The sequence below is a fragment of the Phlebotomus papatasi genome, chromosome 3, assembly GCF_024763615.1.
Source record: "Phlebotomus papatasi isolate M1 chromosome 3, Ppap_2.1, whole genome shotgun sequence".
Taxonomy (NCBI): Eukaryota; Metazoa; Arthropoda; class Insecta; order Diptera; family Psychodidae; genus Phlebotomus; species Phlebotomus papatasi.
The window spans coordinates 84235420-84263036 of record NC_077224.1 but is presented as its reverse complement, the minus strand read 5'-3'; the positions used below and the strand labels follow the sequence as shown (position 1 = coordinate 84263036).

Genomic DNA, 27617 nt, shown 5'->3' with positions numbered 1-27617 from the left:
GTCATTTTGATCCTTGAGAAAAGTAGAATGGAAATTTTAATGTTAGCATATAGTTAAGACAATTTTGCTTAACCGACATAACCTACAAATCGATTTGAAACTTGATTTGATGTTTGAGAAAAGTGGAATGAAAATTCTATGTCGACGTTGAACTGAGACCATTTCCTTTAAGTCACATGACCTAGAAACTTAATAATTTGATGCCTAAGAAAAACATAAGGGAAATTCTTTGTTGACATAGAACTGAAAGCACTTTTTTAGGTGACATAACTTGGAATCTTACCGATTTTGTTCTTAAGAAAAATAATAGGAAAATTTTATGTTGACACAGAACTAAAATCATTACACTTATAATCGAAATAACACAAAAACTTATCGATTTGGTGCTTTAGAAAATTATAAGGAAATTTCTATGTTTACATAGAACTAAAATCATTTTCCTTGAGCGACATAACCTAGAAAATTGTCATTTTGATGCTTGAGAAAAGAAGAATGAAAATTTTATGTTACCATAGAATTGAGACCATTTTCCTTAAGCGGCATAATCTAGAAACTTATATATTTGATGCTTGAGAAAATGTATGGAATATTTTATGTTGACACCATTTGTTTTAAGCGATATAACCTAGAAACTTGTCATTTTGAAGGTTGAGAAAAATGTAAGGAAAATTCTATGTTAGCATAGAACTTAGACCAATTCCGTTATGCGACATAACCTAGAAACTTATTCATTAGATGCTTCAGAAAAACATAACAAAAATTCTGTTAACATAGAACTGAGTTAATTTCAATAAGTCGACATAATCTAAAAAAGACATTAAAAAAAGACAGTATCATGACATATAGAATTAATTGACATAACCTATCTATTTTCAATGCATTTTTTTAAAGTAATATAAACAATTTAACCACTGAAACATGTTTCTCAATATATTTTTCATTTATATGACAATAGCTGGCAAAGATAACGATATCATCTTATACTCCTATTTGGCAACACGATTATATTGCAAAGTGAGGTTATGTAAAACATAACCTTTAAAAATCTAAAGACAGTGTATCTTTAAATAACTGATCATTCAGAGGATTTTGTTTCTATAAGTTTTAAAATTATGCTGTAACTAAATCCAATTTTGAAACATAACCTCTTTATTTGCAATATTTGAAGTTTAGATCAACATAGAGACTGCATAGTATTGCCATAAGCTACAAAATTCCATTTTTCTAATCTACCTCTTACTCACAATATCAGAGACAATATCACAATATCACATTATCTTTTTTTAAAAATGTGTATTTAGGGGAATGTAGGCATAGTTCGCACAGAGTGAACCTTAAAACGATGCGAATTTTGTCTTTGTTTGCAAAGAGCTAACCTACCATTTCTTATCTCGTTTCATAAACCTACTCTGAAAAAAATGTCTTGTTAAACGAACAAATGGATTTTGATGAAATTTTGTCAAAATGATGTTATTTACCAATTTGACAAAACTTTTTCTTGCATTTTATATGGAAAAACACCCTTTTTGCAAACTTTTAACAAGATCCAGTTGGCCGCCGATTTGACAAAACTTTTCCATATTCTGTATGGAAGAACATCCTATTTATAAACTTGTCTTGTTAATTTGACAAAACATTTTTTTCAGAGTAATAAACCATCTATCTTATGGCTAAGAAATGACGAACTAGCTCTTTGCAAACACAGAGGAAATTCGCGTTGTTTGAAGGTTCACTCTGTGCGAACCATGCCAACATTCCCCTATGTATGTATCATCATAGTATTTTTTTTCTGTTATGATAGAAGCCTTATGTCAATGTGGTTCACAGGTCAAATTCCCAACAAAATTTATAGAAACATCAGTAAAATGATTTTAAAATTAAACAATCAGAAAATCTAATTACACTGTTCAAATACCAAGGAAAATCTTGTCTTGAGGCATTTTTTCCCATGTTTATCCACGACGAACAGTCTGCTAGAAGGCTAGAACAGGAGTTTAGATAAGCTGGTGAATTTTTGTTGGCTGAGAGAAAAAATAGCAATTCCGGAGAAGTTTTTAAATAAATTGCATCTCCCGGCTATTTGTAGTTTATCCATGAAAAAAAAAACACGCGCACGACTTTAGGGCAACCGCAATCAAGCTAATAATCTTATCGTTTTCACCCACCAATTTTGCATCCCTATGTTCGGTTTGAGGTAAATCTGAGAGAAGAATCTTGGTCGATTTCAGATGCATCACACAATGGATGGCCTCGATATGCTGGACCCAGCCAGCTCCATGACAACCCTCACCCCAATGTCTGATACCCCAATCACCTCGTCCCATCATCAGCTCCATGGTTCGTACCATGGCATGAATCACATGATGGGGCACCATCATGGGGGCCCACTCAGTGGACATACGACGGGTGAGTCAGAAAACCGCGGCAAAAGTCCCCAAGGCGTCCCACTGTGGCAAGAGAGAAAATTCTGGGATTCTCTTCCAGGACACCATGGCCACCCGGGCGCCCATCATCCCGCCATGGCAGCCGCCGTAGCGGCTGCCGGACTCCATCCGGACACCGACACAGATCCCCGGGAATTGGAAGCGTTTGCAGAACGCTTCAAACAAAGGCGGATAAAATTAGGTAAGTCTACAACTCTCGCACGACAATTTTATCCTTAAGGTTTCCGGAATCCCATTTGCGTTAATTTACAAAAAACTTATTCATTTATCCATTGGCTTTTGGTTTTTTTTTATGAATTATTATTAGGAAAAGGTTACGTTGACATAGGCCTGAAACCGTTTTATGAAAACCACATAACTTGAAAATCATCAATCCGAATTTCCGATTTTGAATTTTTTATGTTGCAAAAACCCCAAAAACCTGATCAGTATTCTAAGCTACTGAAAAATATTTTTTTTTTTAAATCTAATAAAGTAAAATTTTGAAATTTTCTCTCACTTTTGATTGATAAATCTGTGCTTCGTGTATCTGAAACCGAAAAATCGAAAAAAATAAAAATAATGTAATTTTTTGGGGTTATCTTAATACTTTGAAGACCAAACGGATATAGATAACAACACGATATCTTCGAGGACCCCCAATAATTCAGTTTTATAAAAGTTTTATAAAACCAGAAACTCGTAAGGCATAAACTTTTATACAAGAAATAGACAATGAACACTCATTATGCTCCGTTGTAAAAGAAACAGCATAGGGGGGATGGGACTGTCTTAGACAACTAGAAATATTCTAAAAACATTTACCAAACGTTTATGAATCCCCCTTTCTAAGATAAATGCAGTTTTGCGTTAAATTTGGAAGGGCAGAGACTAAGAAAGAATTCAAGTTTAGATTTGTATGCTGAAACTAACTTTCAGAGTCCGATTTTCGATGTGTCCGATTTTCAGTACTGTCCGACTTTTAGAAAATTACGTCAAAGGTTTAAGTTGACTTCTTAAAGTCAAATTTAAAGATTTTCCAATCTAAGTTTAAGCATAATAATGCTTCAGATATTACTATCTTACTCAATAATTTTCAGTATGTTAGTCCATAAAACTTTAAAAGGTTCTTACGATCAGATTTAAAAACGGAAAAAGAAACTTTTTTTTAAAAGTTTAGGTTTTTCCGTTTTAGGCTCGATCTTCTAAAATTTGATACGTTTCAACATTTAAAAGCCGATTGAAGGTTTTTAGACTTAAAGATTAATTAATTAAACTCAGAATTCGGGGGCATATTCGAAACTAAGTCTAGCTAGTTTCCCTTAGGTATTAGTCATTTCAAAATAAACAGTACAGCACGTTTAAATTTTTGAAAGTCATGTATACCTGAAACTGCCCCATCCTCACTTAATTTATTACAAGAAGTAACACAAAATGTAATTAAAATGGTTTATTTCTTGAGAAAAAAAAGTACCAAGGGCTGACTCATTAGAAACCTTTGTGAATTGCCCGAGATACGCTTCACGAAATTCAAAAAACCCGAAAATGTCATCTCGAAATCCTATAGAAGCCAAAAATTAAATCATTAAATCTTAGAAATCCCAAAACTGTATCGCAAAACCAAAAAAAAAAACGAAAATTGTATCACGAAACCCTAAAAACCCAAGCATTTTATCGTTAACCCTTTAAGGACGATTGGGTCACCCGTTACTCAAAAATGAAATTTTTCTACGGCCTTCTAAAGCTGTATTTTAGTCCAAAAAGTTAGAAAAAAATATTTTTTCTGACCCTCGTATTTTGATCTTCTCGTCATTAAAGGGGTAAACCGAAAAAAAAAACAAAAATGGCTTGTCGAAACCGGAAAAACGCAACAAGGGCATGTAAAAACTGGTTCAATCCAAAAATTGCATCGTGAAATCCGAGAAATCCAAAAAAAAATCTAAAATCGTATCATGAAACCTCAGTTTCATAGCTAAACTCGATAAAAGCAAAAATGTTATGCCAAAATAGGTGAAACCCACAAATATCATCTTAGAATAAGTTTTTAGAAAATATATAGCTAGAGCTTCTTACACTAAGCCCCATAAGATATTCAAAATTGAATATCAATATTGAATTTTAAAAGAAACTTTTAAAAAGTTTTTGAGATAGCATTTTACACTCCATTTTTGATCAATTTCCCGCCACTTTCTTCAAGTAAGTCTTCTTGAAGGCCTTAGCGGTCTTTAAATTAAATTTTAATTCTAAACACATAGAAGAACTCTTTTTTCTTTATCGTAATTTCCATCCAGGAAAAAGCCCATTTGGAAATCTTTTAGACATTTTAGAGAACTTTTTGTGGAAGTGTTTTCGTTTTTACAAATAATTTGACATCATAAAAATGCGGTAAAATAGAAATGGCTTTATAGTGAATTTTAAGCAGAAGGCTTAATCTTCCCAAAGAAGTTAAAAAAATGAGCTTGCTTTTGATTCTTTCTTTTAAAACAAAAAAGCTAAAATTCGTTTAAGGAAAATTAAAAAAAAAAACTGTCTATGAGCTATCTGAACCACTTAAAATCATCAAAATCGAATTAAAATAAGATTTATGCAGATTTCTCAAGTAGAAAGTCTAACAGCCTTTTTGGTCTACTAAGAACATCGTTCGTTTTGGGACTTTATTCTCAAAAGATTAAAATGCAATTTTCTCCAAGAAAAACCTATACTCAGATCCATGAGAACGTTTTTGTAACCCTTGTTTATATCCGTCAAAATTGGTGCAGAAAGAGTTCTTACAGGACATTTTCTTTTTAAATATTTCTAAGTCAATTCATACCAAATTGTACAGTAGATTCTCGCTAATTCGGCTCTTTTAAAATCGAACTACTCTTTAATTCGGGCGGCAGTTAAATTCGAAAAAAAGTTTATCGACATTTTTCAAGTTTGACTATGATTATCGAATGAAGCAAATATATCCTTAAATTTGCCATGGTTTGTCTTAGTTATGATGTAATTTTGCATTATTAAGGTATATTCATGAAATTTACAATAAATATTTATGAGTATGTAAACTTAATATTTGCATGCAGATGAACAAAAATCATTACACGTTCAAACAGTTTGACGCCCGAATTTCTCTCTAATTCGAGTGACATTTCGGTCCCAAATGCCCAAATTTGAGAGAGTCTACTGTAATCAATTATTTTCCTGGTTATTCTACAACGATCCAGTTAAGACTTAACGAAGAGATAAGACTTCTTAAGGAATGAGTCTCATTGAGTTTAGAAGAGAGTGTCTACTAAACCTTCCTGTGATGTAACAATTACAGCCTGCAATCAGAATTCAAAGGCTTTATTGATAAATATTCAGAAAAACATAATAATAATACGTTCTTACCCAAAAATTATGTAAAAAAAAAAGAAAAAAAGAATCCTGCATCGGCCGGGAATCGAACCCGGGCCGCCCGCGTGGCAGGCGAGCATTCTACCACTGAACCACCGATGCTTGATGACTAATAAACCAATGTTCAAAATAGCACACAAGGTCTTCCGTGATAACATACAGGGTGTTCCAAAAAATACAAGCTGATACAAAAGTTATTTTCCTCCAAAGCACTCATTTTCTCTTCATCGCAAATTTAATGTCACCCTGCATTCATCATGCGTTGGCGATACATTTATAATAAATAGACTTTGATATGAAATAATAATAAGGAAAATATGTGCTTAATTTTGCAAGGTAATTTGGAAAATTGTTTTAAATAAAAAAATCAAAAAAAAAAGTTGATGCCAACGGCACGCGGTGTTCCCAAGCGGTCCCCCATCCAAGTACTAACCGCGCCCGATGCTGCTTGACTTCGGTGATCGGACGAGAACCGGTATATTCAGCATGGTATGGTCGTTGGCAAATGCTCCCATCAAAAATAGTCTGCTGATTTCGTCACGAAATCGGCAGATTTAATCGGCGCGTCGGCAGATAATATGCCGACCGTCCTCATATTATCTGCCGACGTTTGTTCTCGAAGTGCAACACGACGCTGTTCTAAAAGTCGGCAGATATGTCTGCAGATTTTATGCGTCTGTCTCTTGCGATTAAAGGCAGACACGACGTCTGAAAATCTGCTGAGACTTTTAGTAGCCTGTCTACACATATATTTCACTCCCCACGCCCCCAAAATTAGTAGGAAAATACTTTATTTCAATTCAAATTGATTTATTAACAACACAATGTGTACATGTGTGAAGGTGTGTTGTGTGAGCTTAGAATTCTGTCCTGGAGATGATGTTCTCTCGTGGAATCTCTAAGTTGAGATGGGGCTTGCTCCACGAGTTCCTTGAAGTGCAGATAAGACCCTCTGGAAACACCTTTCACCTTTTTTCCGGACTTTGAAGATGATTTTCTGGAAGTGTACAAAATGTCCAAAATTGGATGTAAATTAGGAAAAAAATGTCTAAAACTTGTCTAGATGAATACACAATAACTTTATTTATATAAATAATGCATTAGGGAATTATTAAATCACAGAATTATCGTGAAATTCACGAGAAAATAAATTGACAAATGAAAAATTAAAGATGGCGAGCACTCGAAAATTGCACAAAGTATTTTTTCTCGCGAAATTGAGGAATAAAACAACCACACAATAAAAACAGCTTTATGAAACACATCTAGAATCTTTGGCTAACATATTCCACTAGTTCATTTGAATGAAAATTGAAAACTTACCATGAAAATTGGTGAAAAACACGAAGCAACACAGAATGCACCTTTTCAGCTCGAAATGTCAAGAGAAACTAACGCCTCTCGCGGTTTTCACACGCACTTCGCATTTCTTGTCAACAGTTCATCGAGAAACCCGTAAAAGTACAGTAAAATTAAATCGAAAAATCGGTGTAATACCGACAAAATTTTCGATGAGGATCGATGAGTTGATGGGCTCTTGACTTGAATCTTCATCTCAAGACGATTTTTCAAGAAGTTTTTATTAAAATTTCAAGCTGAAAATCAAATTTGAATTTCTTTACTCTGTCGCACGTGATTTAAAATTACGATAACCTTTCTTTTAATAGAATATGAAAGGTTTCAAACAAGAATTGCGCTGAAAATTATTAATTATGAAGTTTTAAAACCATGATGAAGAAAGATAAGTCTTTGGAAGGTACGTAGTTACATGAGATAGAAGGACAAACGTTCAAATAAAATATATTTTTCAATTTCTTAATTGATTTTTACCCAAAAAACTGCTTGGGTAATCGTCTTGAGATGAAGATTCAAGTCAAGAGCGTTCGCCAACGACCATACCATGCTGAATATACCGGTTCTCGTCCGATCACCGAAGTCAAGCAGCATCGGGCGCGGTTAGTACTTGGATGGGGGACCGCTTGGGAACACCGCGTGCCGTTGGCATCCACTTTTTAATAATTTTTTATTTATTTTAAAACAATTTATAATTTTTCGTAGTATAATGAACTCTAGATTAATAAAAGATTAATATGCATATTTAACGGGGCGTGAGAAAGTTTGCAACGATGTCTAAATCTAATCTTGCGTGCTGCAAATAGTATGAAAATTGCCTTTAAAATTGTAATTAATAATAAATTATAATAATAATAATAAATTAAATAATAAAATATTAAGTTCCAGGTGTCGTTTGTATACAAAAGACAGGAAGAACACTGTAATTACTTGTTTGAATTAGCTTTTGGAAAATGACTAAAAAGCATATTTCTCATTAAGATAGAGGAAGGATGGTCTTCGACAAAGCTAAAGAATAAATTTCTTATCTCAAAATATGTCAATTGACTATTACTTTCATTTAAAAATAAGACAAGTGGATAAGGAAAATTTAGTACACTGCTGTATGATTATTTAGGATAAAAGAATCTCTAGAAGGAAATCTTCTCACTATTGGAAAACAGATTAAAATTGTTCAAGAATGAACATGGATGGACACCAACACTCAAAAATATTTAAGAAATTGTTCTATAATCATTAAAGCCCAAAAAACTCTTATTAATGGAGTAGAGACTTTATCATCCAAATTTACTAAATATCCCGATGTATCCTTAAAATAAGTCATTTAGACTTAGAAGGTACTTCCTTTAAAAATCCTTTTAGAAATGAACTATAGCAGAATAGATCATTAAATAATATTGCTGAGTGAGTGATTTCAATGCCTGTACTATCAGGATTTTTTCAATCTGTGAATTCAATTTAATTTTCAGATGAATTGTTTCTGTGCATTATTTTACATTAAAAACCAATTAAATTGACAGATCTTCACTTATTTATTAATATAAACTAATCCTTGATCCACAAAAACCTGTTTAAATATGTTTAAATAGCATAAATGTGGTTGCTCAAATTAATGTGAATTCAGCAAATTAAAATGTTAAAGTTGCTCATTAATTTTAATTTTATTGCAGTTAGACAAATAGTGTTTTGAAGAAAATTTATTTCCTCGTAATTAATTATTAATAAGATAAGTACAGCGATTTAGTGATAAACTTGTACGGGAATGAAGCTTGAGTATCCGGGAGCAATTTGCTAAGTTCCTCCAAAACCATTCGAAAGAAATTGTTGTGCCCAGATATGTCCAGTTTGCATGACTTCATACAGATTTTCAACAAGACCTTTTTAATACTATCACACTTTTTCCGGTGTCATTCACAATAAAAAATCTCGTGGCACTATTTAAAATTGAGCAAATTTCTTGCAAAATGTGTCCTGGCTGTGAGAAATTTCAAGTAATTCTAGGAATCTTAATGCTCAATTTAATTTTAAATTAAAGTGTCAAAAATCCTAGTGTATTAGCACGGTTCTTTCGGCGATAGCACGGTGTTTTTTACTACTCTACTGCACAATCTGCTGAAGCGCTATTTATTTCCTTATTGCAGGCTCAAATCTCTTAAATATTACTCCACTCGTTCCAAAAAAAAGGACATACGTTTGAGGAAAAATTTATGTTTAATAAATATGTAGAAATTCCTTATTTATTGGTAAAAACCTTAAATATCTTCGTACATGAGACATTTGCGAAACATTAAACATTCACCTTAAAATATCACTGATTCTTAATGATTTTACCCGCAAAAAACAACTCTTCCTGAGATAAAAATTTTTCCCAAAAGAATGATTTTTTTGGGACAGAGGGAGTAAACTTAAGATTGTAAGCCTGGTTTTCTTTAATTATAAATTATTGAACTTTAAAAATTCAAGATTATTTTTCAAAGCTCCACTAGTATACCTTACTGTGATAAACAAAGCTTAAAGATTTAGGGTTAATATTTAGTGTAAAAGTTAAAAATTTCCTATCTTGAGTTCAAGGCTAATTTATAATTCACCTAGTCAGTGTCAAAATTTCAAAAATAAAGTTTTATTTGAACTTCGATATTGTGAAGTATCCCGTCTGACCAGTTAAGCATCAATTAAAGCCTGAATTAATCCCTATCTTTCATACGTCACTTTTGAGAGGCTCCCATACAAAATACCCTTTAGAAAATTACGTAAAGGATACTGTTTTGCGCTCGTAGCGGCGGACATTGGAACTACAAAAATTATCTTGCCGGCCGTGTTGCTTAGTTATCAGTGATAAGATGAAATATTTCCCAAGAGGTTTTATTTGATTTTAAAATTACTGTAAAGATTCTGAGTGATTTTTGTGTTTTTATTATTCTAAAGTGTTAAATCGTTAATACTGGTTAAATAAGAGAAATTAGGAGGTGATTTTGACAGTTTCATTCGACCACCATTGATGTACGGCAAAAGCCAGTCTTTAATTCGGGCCTACTACTCAGATCTTGCAGATAAAGATAAAGTAGTGCCTACAACAAAGTGCATGAAACTCCAAAAACTGTTAATATTTTTCTTAAAAACGAAAATTAAATTAAATGGTATTAAATTAATTAATTTAATTAAATTGTTATCACTTTTTAGGCAATTTTTGTCCCTATCGTTCATAGAGGCAAAAAATACACCGAATCAGATTCTGTTGGACTTAGCAAGGTTAAATGAAAGGCGTTTCACAAGTTTTGTTTATCGGTTTCATTTTTACTGCTAATTTTTGGCCCATTTAAAGTGTCTCGTCCCTAAAGGATTTAAAAACACTAAATTGTAAAATTAATGATCTTTACCGAAGAATACGAATCATCCTACTTAAAGATTCATCTTAAAATTTAGTGGGTGACCTGTTATTTCCTTAATTTCTATTTTTTTTTCTTTTGACCAAGAGATGATAATTATAAAAGGGGGTGGCAAAGCGTCCCAGGCTTTGCGAACACCTCAAATTCGTGACTTAGATACTATACCTCTAAAGTATTTTCGCATCATCTACTGTTTACCGGTTGTCAACCTATTAAAACCGTTTCATAAATCACTCAAAAGATCAGTCAAAATAATTTTAAGGGTAATAAAATTGATATTCGTTTAAAATTACTTATTGGTACATTAACCTTTGCACAATCAATTTAATCGGATTAATAAATCACTCAAAACATTGCCTAAAATATCTTAGATAATGAACAGGTTCATTACTTAAGCATTCATTAAGCTTTGTATATCATGAGGGGTTTTCAAAGCTGCAAGTATAAAAAGTTTTTTAAGATTATTCAAAAAAAATATTCTATTCTCTTTAAACATATCTTTTATAGTGTGACTAATGCTAATTTTTAGATTAGGACACAGAAGTTCAAAGGTCATATTGAAAAATAAACCCTCCAAGTTGATTGACCTTTTACGTTGAATAATTCAAAATAGCGATTTTTTCGGTCGTAGGTATGTTTGGACGAAATGTTCGCCTAGACCAGGAGTATGCAAGAACAGTTTGAAACCGAATAAACGTCAAAATAAGTTTGTCCAAGTAGCGCTTTGACCATTGACGAAGAATTTTCATTTGACGTTTGTTCGGTTTCAAACGGTTCTTGCTCACCTTTGGCCTAGACTACCTCTAACACATATCCGAAAATGAAAGAGATTTATAGTACCGTTTTCAAAATAAACCAAAAAACATGGGTTTTAAACTGGATGGAGGGGGTAATGGAAAAAGGAAAAAACGATTAGAGATAATGTTTTTTTTTTATTGGGGGTTACCGAAGACCTGTAGTTGATATTTTTACCGTTTAAGCTTCAGAGCGACGATAAGTTGGAAAAAAACTGATTAGATAAGTACTATCTCTTTGAGTTCGAGATGTAGATAAACCGATATTATGTCCGGCAAACCGGATGATCCGAGGTACATGGACGATATGTGCTTCTATCTATGTTTGCTAAAGTTAAAAATTAAAAAAAATTAAAGGAAAAACCTTTTTTAAAAAAAAGTGAATAAATTCTGAGCCTGAAAACTTTCACTTTTTGAGATAGGAACAATTAATGATAAAAACGTATATCTTACGTAGGTATTAGCAATCTTTTACATTACGACAAAGAAAAATTGAAAAAACAAGTTTTACGTAATTGGTTAAAAAACAAGTTGATAATATTAGACTTATTATATGGGCCAATCCATCTCAAGACGACCATAGGGGTACCCTTCATGGTCTTAGATGTTTTTGAATTTTACATATGTTAAAGTACACGATAAAATAATATACCCCTATTTTTTTTTCGTCCGAAAAAAAATCCTGGCCGGAGATACATGGCGTCAAAGATGGCGCCTCGCGCTTCATTCCTCAATTGCGATTTTGAGCAAATATTTTAAAATGCTCTATTTCGGGAACGAGTTGAGATTTCTTCTTACTCTTTTTTTTTATTTGAAAGATAATTTTATACTCTTTAAAACGATATACTTGATTTTGCATTATCTGCTTAAGTTTTTTTGTAACGGTCTTTTAAAAAAATTTTGAAAAAATTTAAAAATTAATTTTTCTCAAAAACCCCATTCTCAAAAATTTTGATTTTTTTACTGTTGATCAGTAACATTGAGTACTACATTCCCTGAAAAGGCGAGCTTCCACTTTTGCACTTACTTTTTTTTAAAAATATTTGAAAAATTACCATATTTTCAAAATTAAAAATAACCAGTTAAACTCAAAATTTTGAGTTCAACTTTTCAGGGAATATAGTACTCCACAATACTTATAAACAGCCAAAAAATCAAAATTTCTCGAAATCAAGTTTTTGAAAAAAAATTTTTTTTAGAGTTTTAAATAAAAATGTCTTTTATTGACAAAAATAAGCCTTTAAATTATATTAAACACATGTACTAATTATGTTTTTTTTTGTTTTCTTTTAGTTTTTCAAAAAAAAATTTTTGGAAATTTTTTTGGATTATTTTTGAAAAAATACAAAAAAAAAATTCTGAAATTCCGTTTAAAAAAAATCTACATATTGACACATGTGTCAAATGTATCTTAAAGTTTTATTTTTGTCAATAAAAGACATTTTTATTTAAAACTCAAAAAAAAATTTTTTTTTCAAAAACTTGATTTCGAAAAATTTTTATTTTTTGGCTGTTTATAAGTATTGTGGAGTACTATATTCCCTGAAAAGTTGAACTCAAAATTTTGAGTTTAGCTGGTTATTTTTAATTTTGAAAATATGGTAATTTTTCAAATATTTTTAAAAAAAAGTAAGTGCAAAAGTGGAAGCTCGCCTTTTCAGGGAATATAGTACTCAATGTTACTGATCAACAGTAAAAAAATCAAAATTTTTGAGAATGGGGTTTTTGAGAAAAATTAATTTTTAATTTTTTTCAAAAATTTTTTAAAAGACCGTTACAAAAAAAACTTAAGCAGATAATGCAAAATCAAGTATATCGTTTGAAAGAGTATAAAATTATATTTCAAATAAAAAAAAGAGTAAGAAGAAATCTCAACCCGTTCCCGAAATAGAGCATTTTAAAATATTTGCCAAAAATCGCAATTGAGGAATGAAGCGCGAGGCGCCATCTTTGACGCCATGTATCTCCGGCCAGGATTTTTTTTCGGACGAAAAAAAAAATAGGGGTATATTATTTTATCGTGTACTTTAACATATGTAAAATTCAAAAACATCTAAGACCATGACCCCTCGATTTGCGATTTTTTCGGTCGTTTTGAGATGGATTGGCCCATATGTAGATTTTAATTTGGAAAGCGGATTTAATCGAATTGAGTCTTCACAGTATTCTTAAACTTCTTATTTCATCCTAAATAAAGCTGTTTGGTAGTAACATTAAATTTTAGGACAGTCACAATGATAAGCAGTTTTCTCTTTGTATCTTAATCTATTTCCAACTTTCATTCTTCCATACAACTCTACTGTGGAATATTTAATAAACTTTGCTATGTAATTTCCGGAAATATATCCTTCTTATCCCTTTCGTCCCCTCTACCCCACGCTGCATAGTGCAATTTTTCTCATTACCTATTCATCCCATTTCCGCGCCCTCATTATGCATTAGTCCGAGGAAAAATCTCCATATCTGTGGGTTGTGTCCCGAAGGGCATTTCCCAGTGATATTGAAAATTGTTATAATTACCTTCGATCGATTTTCCCCTTTTCTCTCTACTGAAGGTGTAACGCAGGCTGATGTGGGAAAAGCTCTCGCTAATCTCAAGCTACCCGGAGTTGGAGCCCTATCGCAGAGCACCATTTGCAGATTCGAGAGTTTAACGCTATCACACAACAACATGATCGCCCTAAAGCCTATCCTTCAGGCATGGCTGGAGGAAGCTGAGGCTCAAGCCAAGAACAAGAGACGAGATCCCGATGCACCCAGTGTCTTACCAGCTGGAGAGAAGAAGAGGTAGGCTGAGGCTCTATTCTAGTACCTCTAACCCTTTTTTCCCATTTCAATTTTACGCACGTGGCGCATTGTCCCAACACCCCCCCAAAACACGGACAGAAAAAAAAATAATTCACCAAACCCGAAAAAAAAATCTTTGCTGAACAGCAAAAAAAATTGCATGAAATTTTCATTAAAAATGTAATTGGGATTTTATTTGTTTTCCTCTGACGTTTTTTTTCCATATTTCTGCCTCATTCTGAGCCCAGAGTTTTCTATTTTATTAATATTTCAAGTGAAAATTGGAATAATTTCTCTTTTTTTTTTGTTCCTGTCCAACCCCACAACTATACATAATTCTCTCCATGATTTTTCTCCCTTGGTGCAATTTTTCCCCAATTGCATTTTCCCCACTTATGCCAGGGACTCTAAAAAAAAGTCCACATTCAAATACACCCAGATGGAAAATTAATGCAACAAAAAAGTCACAATGCGATGGCAATAATTCTCGCTAAAAAAAAGTGCTCATGGATAAAAATGAAATGCCTGAAATTGTCATTTGCATCACCTGCTGTCGTATCTGCTTAATGACAGGGATATTTTAAATTAAGCCCCTTTCTCAATCAAATATTCAATTATTTTTTGGAAAATTGAATCCTTTGTTTCCTTTTAGAAATACTCAAAGATTCGTAGAAGAGATCCTGTAAATATTTCATCCCTGGGATTCAATTTAGAGATAAAATTTATGGTATTGCGATCTCAGATTCGAATTTGACTGACAGTAAAAAAATCAGTAAGAAAATGTTAAAAAAAATAAATAACTAAGTTTCAATCCCACAACTACATTCTAAAATCCTTAATTCGGAATTAGATGATTGGGATGTAATATCAAAAAAGTGTGGGATTGATTTATGAATATATTTTGAAATACTATAAAGAACAAAATTATTGTTTTTCAAAAAACAATTTAAATCCCACAAGGAAAATATCAATCCCATAACTAGAATCACGATTTTCAATTAAGTGTTTTTGGTATAATTATTATAAACTTGTGGGATTGATTCTTGAATACATTTTAAAACATTGCAAACAAAGAAAAAAAAATTACAAAATACTGTTTCGAAAGATTATCTGAATACCATAAGCAAAATTTCAATCCCAAAAAACTATACTAAAACCTCGATTTTTAATCAAGTGTTTGTCGTAGTGTTATTAGAAATTTGTGGGATTGATTTTTTAAATGTATTTTCAAAGATTATACAGAAAAAATTAGAAAATTATCAAAAATAAATTTCAGATATAAAAAGCAAATTTTCAATCCCATAATACAATTCTGAATTAAAGTTTTTTTATTTACAAAAATAATTAATACTGTCTAAATTCGATTAAAAAAGTGTTCTCGTACTAACATTAAAAAATACGGGATTGATTTATTTTAAATTCATTTAATACAAAAAGAGATGAAAAGGACGTTTTTCAAAATTAAAATCGAGTCCCACGAGTAAAATCTCAGTCCCAGTACTAACTGAAATTCTAAATTAGAGTTTATTTGATTGCCCATAAGAAATATGTCAATCCCATAACGATTAAAACCGTCAATTCGAGTTTAAGTGATTATACTATATACTGCTGGAACGCTGTGGGATTGATTTTTTAGTTTCATATTCAAATATTATAAAGAAAAATAGTAAAATTGTCCTTCAAAATAAATTTTAAATCCCACAAACAAATTGTCAATTTCAAAACTATGCTAAAGTCTAAATTTGAGCTAATGTTATTGTCATATTAACGTTTTAAAAAAAATATAGATTGGAGCATTTTTAAATACAAAGAAAAAGCTAAAAAACACATTTTTAAAATAAAAATCGAATCCCACGAACAAGATGCCAATCCCAAAACTAAGATTCTAAATTTAAGTTTATGTGATTTCCACGAACAATATCTCAATCCCATAACTTTATAGTTATGTTTTTTAATTCAAGTTTGAGTGATTATACTATATATTGGAATTTTGTGGGATTGATTTTTTAATTGCATATTAAAATATTATATAGTAGAATAGTAAAGGTGTCCTTTAAAATAAATTTCAAATTCAAGCTAATGTTATTGTGGTATTAGCGTTTACAAAATATATGGGATTTATATATTTTAAACACATTTTGAAATATAAAGAGAAAGCTGACAAAAAAAACGTTTTTCAAAATAAAAATTGAATCCCAGGGACAAAATGCCAATCCCAGAACAAACTAAGATTCTAATTTGGGATTTATATGATTACTTACAAGCAATATCTCATTCCCGTAACGATTAAATCCCAAATACGAGTTTAAGTGTTTGTGGTATTAGTATTGGAAACATTGTGGGATTGATTCTTCAATTTCATGCATACCTATACTAAAATCTAAAATCTACAAAATGTGATAATCATTTAAATATTAAAATATTTATTTAAAGATTTATTTTAAATCCATTTGAAATATAAAGAAAAAGTTGAAAAGTATGTTTTTCAAAATAAAAATCGAGTCCCACGACTAAAATGTCAATCCCAAAACTACCTAAAATTCTTAATTGGAGTTTATGTGATTATCTCTATCAGAAAATCGTAAAATTTAGATTATAAACATACTAAAATATAGCAATTTAGGAAAAGTGTAAGAAAATGTCTCTATAGAAGATTATTACTGAGTCCCACGATGAAAATCTCAATCCTATAACCATATACTTAAAACCTAAAATAGTTTCAAAAATTTTGTCATATTATTATTAAAACATTATTGTGGGATTGAATTTAAAATGGATATTTATATAAAAAACAGTAAGAGTATTTTTCAAAAAAAGATTGAATCTCAAAAACAAAATTTCAATTTCAATCAAAGAATTTGAACATTTGTATCCTGGAGTTAAGTGAATAATTCAATCCTATTTGTCAGTCATATCGTTTTATAGAAATGAAAAGAAAGTGATAATGGCTCCGGCACACCTTTTAGATCAGGAAAATTTCATAAAGTCGAAATTCGCATCCATTTCTTTCTCAAAATTATTGCATATCGTCGGTTGCGGCTACCTCTGTCGTATCTACATTTCTTTTGTGTCAGCATTTCACGCAAAAGGGGACGTTTGTATTGTAGTTGCTCCGAATACAGATACAAAACAAATGCAGATACGACAGAGGTAGCCGCAACCGACGATATGTCTATCTCACTCTTTTGCACTCTTCTTCTTATTTTAAGCATCACAACAAATTCAATTTAGTTCAAACGAATTTGAAATGCGAGGGTATAGGATAGACATATGCAAAACTTTTAAGTATGAAAGGGATGTAAATTTTGATTTCATGAAATTTTCCTGATATAAAAGGTGTACCGGAGCCATAACAATTGGTTTTGATGATATTGAAAACCGTTTACGAGCGCCATCTTTTGACCAAAACGCTTTTTTCCTACTCTCTTAACAAATTGTAGAAGTCTCAAACCCAAGACCGCTGCATTATTAAACCAATGATTGGTTCTTTTAGCTACTGAGAGACCCTCATTGTACTTTGATACGTTCGCTGATACGTCAGTAGTTGATGCAAATGGCAAAATATGAGTGGATAGGTGGGAGAAAAAATCAACCAGGCACTTAAAAATAAAAGTCCACCTCCTCACCACGGTGATAGCTAAAAAAAAACGATAACCGAAATGAGCTTTTAAATAAAATGTGGAGTGAAAAAATAATTTGAGATCTATATCGAGTCTTTTTTCAAGAAAAAGGACTTCCATCGCAGCACCAGAGAAACGCTCCCTGGAAGCATATTTTGCCGTCCAACCACGACCGTCTGGTGAGAAAATTGCTGCAATTGCTGAAAAATTGGACTTGAAGAAAAATGTGGTACGTGTGTGGTTTTGCAATCAACGACAAAAACAAAAACGTATGAAATTTGCAGCTCAGCACTGACAGCCAAATAATGCTGCAACACAACTGGGAATCGTAACAAGTGTGACTGCCTCAATGGCAGCAGCTGCAGCGGGTGGGGTTGTGGGTGGTGGTGTGCCTGGAAGTGGTTCCGTCACGGGATTTGGGTTCTAAAAAAAAAGAAACCCCAATTCCCATTTTCTCATTGAGAAATGCAAGAATTCCACTTTTATTTGTGATCTCCTTTTCGGTTTATTTTTGCATTTTCAGCGCCAAAATACCAAAAAAATCGTTTCATGGTTTTGTTTCGGGCATGTGTTTTGAAATGGTGACTTATGCTGCATACACATTGGAGGTTTAGGTTTAAACCCGAAGTAGTAACAGGTTTTGCCATCTTCTTTATCTGCAACACAATTTCACCGAGTTTTTTTAATAAAAAAAATCACTAGAAATCCAATGATCGTAAACTACAAATTAATTCTGACTTTAGACACATTAAGTACTTATTAAGTACCTAATAATTTCTTAACTCAGTGACCTAATTTTAATGAGTTGTAGAACATAGAACTGATTAAAACATATATGAAAATAAGACAAATGTCAGCGCATTGTGGCGAATAGTGAAACTAATGTGGCATGACGGAGCCTTAACACTAAGTACTTATTTAAGGTCTTTGTAAAAGTACTAAGTAATTTGTGTTAAGGAGATCAAAAGTAGTTTCATTAAGTACTTAATTAAGGCCATTCGACTAATGACTTTTAAATAAGTGCCCTAATGCATAAAAAACATTTTTTTTTAATTTCTGAAGTCGAGTTCTTCGAATCCCTCGGCAGAAATTCGAATTGTGTTTGGAACCAAAAAATACATAATTAAAAATAATTTTGAAAATCTGGCAGTTAAACTCCCGGAACTTGGGTTTTTCGGGCTATAACGACTGCAATTCACTTTCCTGGATAGTTAATTGACCGCATCGAAATTTGGCAATTTGACCGCAATTTTTTAATTTTGACCGCATCGGATTCATCGAAATTTGGCAATTTTGTAATTTTGAAATTTGGCAATTACTGAATTTTACAATTTAGAAAATTATCATTATCACTAAAGGCAAGATAACTTTATGAAAACATTTCACGTGTTTACCCGTCAAATAATTTCGTCAGATATCTTTAAGATTTGTGCAGAAAATATCTACACCTCTGCCGAAAACCTGCCGAGAAATCTGTAGGTATTCCTACGAATTTTATTTGGACTTGGGACAAAATTCGTCAGAAATTTTTGCAGATTTTCTGACGAATCCTGGTGCATACTCTGACGAATTTCTGTAGATATTTTGCCGATTTTCTGTAGATTTTTTTCCTACATTCCAGACTTTCCAGACAGCTGTGTCAGAAAAGATGGAATATTTTTCAGTGAAGTTTGCAAAATTCAATAGAGTTATTCTTGGTGATATATCGTAGTGTTTATATAAAATAAAGAATTCTGCGACGCCGTGTTATAAGTAGTGAATAGTGAAGTGAAAACTTTAAGCAGAGTGTCGACCTAAATTTCGTGTTTTTGTATCATTCCATAGGCGATTTTTAAGAATCTAGTATTTTTGCTCGCATTTTTTTATTTATCTAAAACGTTTAATCGGTAATGCTTGTTAAGCAGAGCATACCATTTTCTTTGTAACTTCTACAGTTTCTTGATAAATCAACAATATTTTTGTTGAAACAATACAGACTATGCAAATTTACTATGCAGAAATTCTGCTGAGAATCTGTAGATTTTCGGAAGAATTTTTGCCGAAAATCTACAGATTTTCTATGCAGAAATTCTGCCGAAAATCTACAGATTTTCTCTGAATGTACTAGAATATACGTTACAATTCAAAAAACCTCCGAGTAAAATCGGCAGGTAGAGCAATGATTTGACGGGTAATAAGATTTTATGGTTATGTTTTACTGAAACGTCAATTTGTTTCATCTCTTTCTATCCAATAGTTAACAAGTGTCCGTCGCATTCTCTATTCCAGTTTCCACTTTTTGCCACCAGATATCACTATTTTCGCTCAAAAATTCCTTAATTAAGTACTTAATAAGTACTTATTAAGGATTTAATTTATGAACTTGGGCTAAGTTATTATTTAAGAGCATGTAATACCTTTAATTATAGCTTTGCACTAGTAACAGCTTACCTTGTGTTAGCCGAATGTGTTTTTTTTTTCAAGGAATCATGATCGGCAAATTGGGAAATCGTTGCCGATTTAGTGTAAAAAACGATTTTTCAAACTGATATTTTAATAACTTCGTAGTGATCGGCAGGTTGGTAAGATTTTAACGAAAAATTCAAAATCGAGCACTTGAACCTTAAACCACTTAAAGGGTTTATATTTAAACCTCTAATGTGTGAAGAGCATAAAGTCCTCAGTCCTCAACGATTAAAATTGGTTTTCCTTGTTTTTTCAAAGTTTTCATCAAGAACCTATTAAAAAAATAAAAAAAAAATAAAAAAAAATAGCCACCACCATTCACAATACTTTTTGCTAAAGTATGCAAGGAATGTGCGAATAAGAAAAAAAGTGTGCAATTCATGATATTTTCTTTTTTTTTTTAGCAAAAATCGAATAAGTTTCCTATTAAAACATTTTTTACCAGTGAAATTCTTTTGAGAAACGTGCAATATTGGTGAACTTGTGAAGTGAATGTGAGGAAGAACAATGTAGTTTAGTGAAAAAAAATTTTCATAAAAAAAGTATTGTAATTCAATTTAGTAAAGAAAAAGATGAAGAAAAAAACGTAGGAATTAGCGAAGAAAATGCTAAAACATCTCTGTAAATATTAAGGTTAGGATTAAGGAAAAAAGGATAAATTTCTGTTATATTTGTAAATAAGAAGAAAATGAGAAGAAAACTGGTAAAATAGAGAGAAATTTTAATTTCATTCAACCTCAGACCAATAATTTAATATATGGCTGTGGGTAATATGATAAAAACAATTACTGTAATAAATATTTATTAAATTAAATTATTGACTTAATTCTTATAGATGAAGAAAAAAAGGAATGTAACAGTTCAATATTAGCCATTCTCCCTGCTTATTATCAATGATATTAGAAATGAGAAATAATTTAAAAAAAAAACCAATCTGTCAGAATTTTGACAGGATAATGACAGAAAATTATTGTATAAATTCTTAAAGAAAGAGACACACGACAAGAGCAAACATTTATCGATGACATTTATTTGAAAAGAACCCTGTAAATAGTATTTAACTGTAACGAAAAAAGAAAACATTATGTAAGAAAATAGTCTATCATTTTAAGGAGATATTTAAGGAATAAAGAAATAAAAAGAAGTCATAATTGAAAAAAAAATGTGTAAAAAGCAATATAATAAAGCGGAAGAGGTGACCAAAAATAAATGAATGAGACACAATCTTCATGTTAAGTAAATTAATTTATTGAATTTTCTCCTGAAAAATTAATTTTCATGGCAGACAAAAATCACTCTTTGTCACCCTCTTTGAATTGAGAGAGGTCATAAAAATTGTTTTTAATTGAAATTATGACACACTGAATATTTAAATCAATTGGTACATTAATTAAATTATTTATATATCAATATACAATCGAGCAGAGAGAGAATCAATTAGCTTTAATTACAAAATCGTTTAATATACTAATTAATTTCACTATCCACTTCTCCTGATTTTTTTTCTCCCTTCTCCCCCCCGAAATGACAACTCAATAAATAAATAGGAAAATAAAAAAAAATAAATAAAAAACAGAATCTGCAAATTTACCAATTTCAATCAATGTACAGATTTCTCGCAATTAACAGGGTATTAAAAAAATCTCTCTCTCTATCCTAACTTATTAACATTTTATAAAAAAAGCTCACTCTCTCTCCTCCCACAAGAAGGTACATACCCCCAACCACCCCCCGAAAAAAAAACAGCGATCAACAATTTTAGATACATGACTAAATGTACACCCAGATAAAGCATAAAAAAAAGCAAAGCATGGAAAAAAGTGCAGAATTAAACAAATAATAAAATTAAATGAATGACAGTGTAATTGCTGTATCAAACATAAATATAGGTAAAAAAGGAGTCATCAATTAAGCCAATAGATTAATTACATTAATTGTTTACGCATATTTAATTCACATGGAACGTTTGCAGTCAAACAAATAGAAAAAGTCACATTCGCAAGTGAAGAAAATGCAGATAAGTTGAATTAAAAACATACACCAAAGAATAGACAAAATATTTTTATTTATTTATAAAAATTTCGAAAAAAAAACATTTAGGGAGATTGCTATTTATTTTCGAAAAAAATTGCACAAAAACAATATAACCTTTTTTGAACATAACCTCAAATGAAGAAAAATCTGAGTCATATTCTTGCCAAATATTCCTAAAATATTCGAATTACAGTAGACTCTCTCAAATTCGGGCATTTGGTACCGAAATGTCACCCGAATTAGAGAGAAATTCGTGCATCAAATTGTTTGAAATGCAACGATTTTTTGTTCTTCCAAATACTCATACTAAGTTTACATATTCGTATTTATGGTAAATTTCATGAAACACCCTTTATAATGCAAAATCACATCAGAACTAAGACAAATCATGGCAAATTTGAGCATATTATCTTCATTCGAAAACTTGAAAAATGTCGATAAACTTTTTTTCGAATTAAACTGATGCCCGAATTAAAAAATAGCCCGATCTTAAAGGAGCCGAATTAGCGAGAGTCTACTGTACTTTCAAAATATTCATGATATTCTGAAGTACTAGATCGATATTATTTCAAGAGTAGGGTTATGTTTGAAAACATAACCTCAAACTTTAGGATACTCTTTGTATAAAGAATATTTTCCTAAAGTTTTCAATGAGATTAGGGTAGAATAGTCAAATTCGGTATCTGCTCCAAATGGGAATTTATCACAAAATACAGAGTCCTCTCATTCAGCAATAATCTTCCTGATTTGAGAGCTCTCTCCGGTTGAGGTTTTTCCTTTACCGATTCGAAGGTAAATCAGAGAAAACTTACCTAAAAACTCATTGAAAGTTCGAACCTTTAAACCGACGAGTTACACAAGTTCATAAATAAAAGCAAGTTCATAAAACAATGAAACAATGCAGATTTGACAACTGAGAATGTACGAAGTGAAGTTAGCGTCGCCTATTAAAAATAGATAGCGACAGGTGGTAAAATCAATTCCAGAAGATAACCACTTTTCGCCATGCTTCATTTTTATTTAAAAATAATATAAACAGAAATATTAATTAACTAAATACAAATTTTATGTATTCCACAAGTGTAATTAAATATTCAATAGACAAATTATTTATCCTAGAAGGTATTTTTTGATGGCACTTAGTATATTTGGTAAGAAATATTGGATTCGACGCACTTGCTTAAAATATTACTCTAAAAAATGTTCAAAATCGTAAATCTAAAAACAATAATTATTATTTTTCGACTCTATACGTAGCAGCAGTAAAAATACAAGTAACTTTGCGGCTCATTTATTTCACACATCGCGAAAAATAGCGATTTCAATGTAAGTTTCGAAAAGTGGGGCACTGGCGAGAAGTGGTAATTCCACCGAGTGTCAAGAATATCGAAATTCGAAATGGCAGAACAATCAGCGCTAAAGCGGCGAGTACGTAAACTCGCACTTTAGGCTTCCGGTAGATTTTCGAATAGGTTTGGCTTGACTTTAAAGTGACTTTGTCTCTTCGAAAGGTTATTACTGAACGCAGCCAGTTTTTCCTTAATAACTATGGTTCTTAATTTCAAATTAAAATAAGGTAGGACACCTTTAGGGATTTTTCTTCTAAAGAACTGATCCTTATTGTAATATAATTTAGCTTTAGAATTGGTTTGTGGATGAAGAAATACCAGAAAAGCTATGCAAACCATTATGGGAAGGCGTCGACCTAGGAGCAGACCTAGGGCAAGGTGGCTCAATCAAATTCAGGATCTTGCCTTGGGGCGCCTTGAGATCGAACCTGAACATCTTCCTGAAGTGGCGGAGGATCGACAGCTGCGAGCTGTTAAGTAGTCTTCAGACTTGAGGTTTAGCCCAGTTCCCAAAGGTTTCAAATTCCTGAATAGCAATCAATTTTTTCGGTTTTTGAAAATCTTGTGGATCATTTACATTCAATATTTAATCATATATCAAAAAACTCAAAAACCTTTACCAATAACTAGTTAGAGAAATTAAGCCATTTGGCTAAGCCTTGGGTCTGAAGCCCGTATTATTTTGGATGTCTTGGGCCCGCAACCCTAATATGGATAAGCGATTGAAAATAATGATGATAATATTGAATTGGTTTGTGGATCTAAAATATATTCGGTGCCAAAATCTCGAAGAAACAAAATCCCGAATGGATCGAAATCTCGAATGCTAAAATCTTGAATAAGCCATTATCCATAAAAAAAAATCCCGGAAAACCAAAATCTAAATGTCAAAATATCGAAAGCTAAAATCCCGAAAAGGAAAATCCCAAAAGTCAAAATCCCAAAAGCCAAAATCCTGAGTGGTCAAAATCCTGAAAGGGTCAAATCTGTTTGAGACATTTTCGAGAATTCAGAATTTTAGCTTTTCGGATTTTTGATCCATTCAGGATTTCGATTCGTTCGCGATTTTGGCTTTGTGGAATTTTGGCTTTTCGGAATATCGACTCGCTCGGGATACTGACTTTCGAGATTTTGGCGTTCGAGATTTCAGCTTTTGCGGAATTTTGGCTTTTCAGGATTTTGACCCATTCGAGATTTTGGCTTTTCAGGATTTCGACTAGTCGTGATTTCGACTTATTCGGGATTTTAATCGAATCAGAATTTTAGTTATTTGAAATTTTGACCCATTCGAGATTTTGGTTTTCAAGATTTCGGCTTTTCAGAATTTTGACCCATTCAGGATTTTAGCATTTCGGGATTTCGGTCCATTCGAGATTTTGAATTTTCAGAATTTCGATTCATACGGGATTTTGCCTTTTGTGTGGTAAATTGTAAAATTGTAAAATTTTGTCCACCCTGTAATTAATGTAGGAAAATTTTCCAATCCAGAGCACCCTGGAACCCTCCCGCCAAGGTTACACGATCCCCCAAATAACGAAACCCAGTGATCTTTGACATCACTCGAGTGAGTTCAAATTTAATACACTGTTAAAAACAATGAAGTGATTTCTGAATAAAATCTTCTTCCCCAGCCACTGAGGAAGACACGGAGCGTGTCGAAAGCTCTGGTAGAAGAGTGAGTTTTTTGATCTTAGGGTTGAAGACTCCACAGATTGTGTTGCCGCGTCCGGACGGAGCTTCCCTCCAAAAATTTCCACTGAGGCTGAACGGCAAATTTCCCCCACGATTTTGCCTTTTCAGGATTTCGACTACTCGGGATTTCAACTAATTCCGGATATTAGCTTTCGAGATTTTGGTGGTCGAGATTTCGGCTTTTGATTAGATTTTGGCTGCTCATGATTTTGACCCATTCAAGATTTCGACCCGTTCGAGATTTTGAATTTTCTGAAATTCGATCCATACGGGATTTTGGCTTTTCGGGATTTTGTCGTTCGCGATTTCGGCTTTCATGTTTTTAACCGGGATTCATTGTATCATGGTAAGTTCCGGTTGTACTTGAAAATACGATCTTACTTAATTCTGTCGTCTCTGAATAAATCGAAAACCTGTTCATATCGATTTTACAAAAAATTCCCAAACGTAAATTGAATCAACTCATGCATTCTATGCTTCCAGTAACACAATTAGGCTTTTCTACCCTACAATTCTTATCTTTAATTTCGCCACTTGATAGTATCGATTACTTGTTATTTTCTTTAAGTAAAAATGTGTAAAATGTCCTACATGATAAAGAAGTGATCATTACGGAAATTTCTTCTTTTTATAATTAGGACAACTTCTAAATTTTTCAAAATAAAAAGTTTCAAACTAAGAAAATGGTTTAAAATGGCTATAAAAATATAAAAATATCTAAACTTATCTCTCAGTGTGTTTCGAATTAAAAGTTATATTCCATTATACCAACTGTTTCAACCCGCTACGATACTTTTCTTAACAACTTTTTTCTGAAATGAGAGAATTTATTTCAAAATAATAGCAAATAAAAGGTAGACTCATGAGGATCAGGCTTTCAAATTCCTTCAGTATATGATTTTTCAAACCAAGAGATATACTTCAGCCGAGAAAAAAACGTACTTTTAGATAAATTACGAAAAAAAGACAAAAAACAGACTTCAGGCAACTTTATGGAACAGAAAATAGGAAAATTCTAGTAGGTGGTTAAAAGTTTAAGATTAGTTAAAGGTTTTATTATTCCTAATTCTAAAGAAAATCCAAATAAATAGCAATTTCTCTATAAATGTTAACGAAAACTTTAATTTTCTATTAAATAAAAAAAAACAACAGAATAACATATCATAGTCTTAAAGAGCTTTTTTTAAATTTATGTTGACGTTGAGAGAAAACGAAAAAAAATGGATGGAAAGGAATTTATTTCGTGAAAAAAGTTCTTTTATTAAGAATTGTGTAAAAAAAAACCAAAAGAAAATTTGTCATTTTCGGAGAAAATCCCTGAATTTTTTTTATAAATTTTTATCTGAAAAAAGGACTATATTGTAATTAGATATTCACATTTTATTCATTATAAACTCTTTAAAAAAAATGGAATGAAAAAAAGGAGCTAAAAAAGGACAAAATATAGAATCAGCCAAATACGAATCAAATGTATTTTATTACTTGAAGAAAGTGGTTTATTTTTGCTGAAGTAAGTTCTACCAAAAATACGGTATTAAGCCAAGGATGTGAGGTCTTTCTGGGATCTTCTTCGAAGGGTAGACGAAGAGGCTATTATAGAGCAAGAATTGAAGGAGAGAAAATAAAACAAAAATTGTTCACGGACAGAGATAATATCCACTCTTAAGGAAATAGGTTTACTTATATCCTTTTCAACGTTGTAAGTCTGTTTATTTGATTCTCTCTCCTTTTTTTTCTTGCCCACCTCCAGCTCCCTTCATCTCCCATGTGGCATCATGTACTGTAAATTGTATTTATTTATTCATTACTGGCGAATGGTGGGCAGCAAATGTGGGAGGGTGAGGACTTTGAGAATAAAAGTGAAGATGAGGGACTAAACCCTGTCTATATCCCATGAAAAACCCGGATCATTTTCATCCTCACACCCTTCCTCAATTTCATCTTCACTGTCCCTTTTATAATTTTCCCTTTTTTTACCTTATGGACGCTTTTTTCTACCCCTTGATTCATTCACCTTTTTCTCTGGTATCATCGCGAGAGAGGAAATTCATCAAGAAGAAATTGGTCAATTCGTCAGATTGTTAATTTTCCCCGTCACGCAGAATTTGTTACGGATTTATTTGCCAAAGGCTACCACAAGGAAGTGCAAGTTTTCGAGAGATAAAACATTAAACGTGACGTAAGTATTTATTCTTAGAAGAGTCACTGGATAGATTGAAAACTAATTAATTAGTTTATTTAAAAAAAAGGAAATTTACCCTTATTAATGACCATTAAGAACAGAAAATAAAAAGAAATAGCTATTCATCCCAAGTAGCACATCATGGCAACTTTAAGGGGTTGTATGATATCTAGT

At 31.9% G+C, this 27617-nt stretch overlaps 1 protein-coding gene, 1 long non-coding RNA gene and 3 other non-coding genes across 7 annotated transcripts in view; 2 read left to right on the top strand and 3 right to left on the bottom strand.

Annotated features, from left to right (window-relative positions):
- The window catches only part of LOC129806107 (inhibitory POU protein), a 77320-nt gene extending 56563 nt beyond the window's left edge, over positions 1–20757 (top strand). For 2 of the 3 annotated variants that reach the window (XM_055854463.1, XM_055854462.1), the window contains 3 exons: positions 2229–2625; positions 13890–14121; positions 17847–20757. In XM_055854463.1, the coding sequence (XP_055710438.1) occupies positions 2229–2625; positions 13890–14121; positions 17847–18036 (819 nt within the window). In that variant the 3' untranslated portion in view covers positions 18037–20757. The remainder of the gene's footprint in view (positions 1–2228; positions 2626–13889; positions 14122–17846) is intronic. The other variant, XM_055854464.1, reaches the window with a different exon arrangement.
- Trnag-gcc (transfer RNA glycine (anticodon GCC)) lies at positions 5833–5903 on the bottom strand. The gene has a single exon. It is a non-coding gene; the product is annotated as a tRNA-Gly (tRNA).
- LOC129808359 (5S ribosomal RNA) lies at positions 6186–6304 on the bottom strand. The gene has a single exon (XR_008752389.1). It is a non-coding gene; the product is annotated as a 5S ribosomal RNA (ribosomal RNA).
- LOC129806110 (uncharacterized) lies at positions 6601–7329 on the bottom strand. Its single transcript, XR_008752147.1, has 2 exons — positions 7125–7329; positions 6601–6798 (listed from the first exon to the last, which is right to left on the bottom strand). It is a non-coding gene; the product is annotated as an uncharacterized LOC129806110 (long non-coding RNA).
- Positions 7687–7805, top strand: LOC129808358 (5S ribosomal RNA). The gene has a single exon (XR_008752388.1). It is a non-coding gene; the product is annotated as a 5S ribosomal RNA (ribosomal RNA).
- Positions 20758–27617: the final 6860 nt, after the last annotated feature.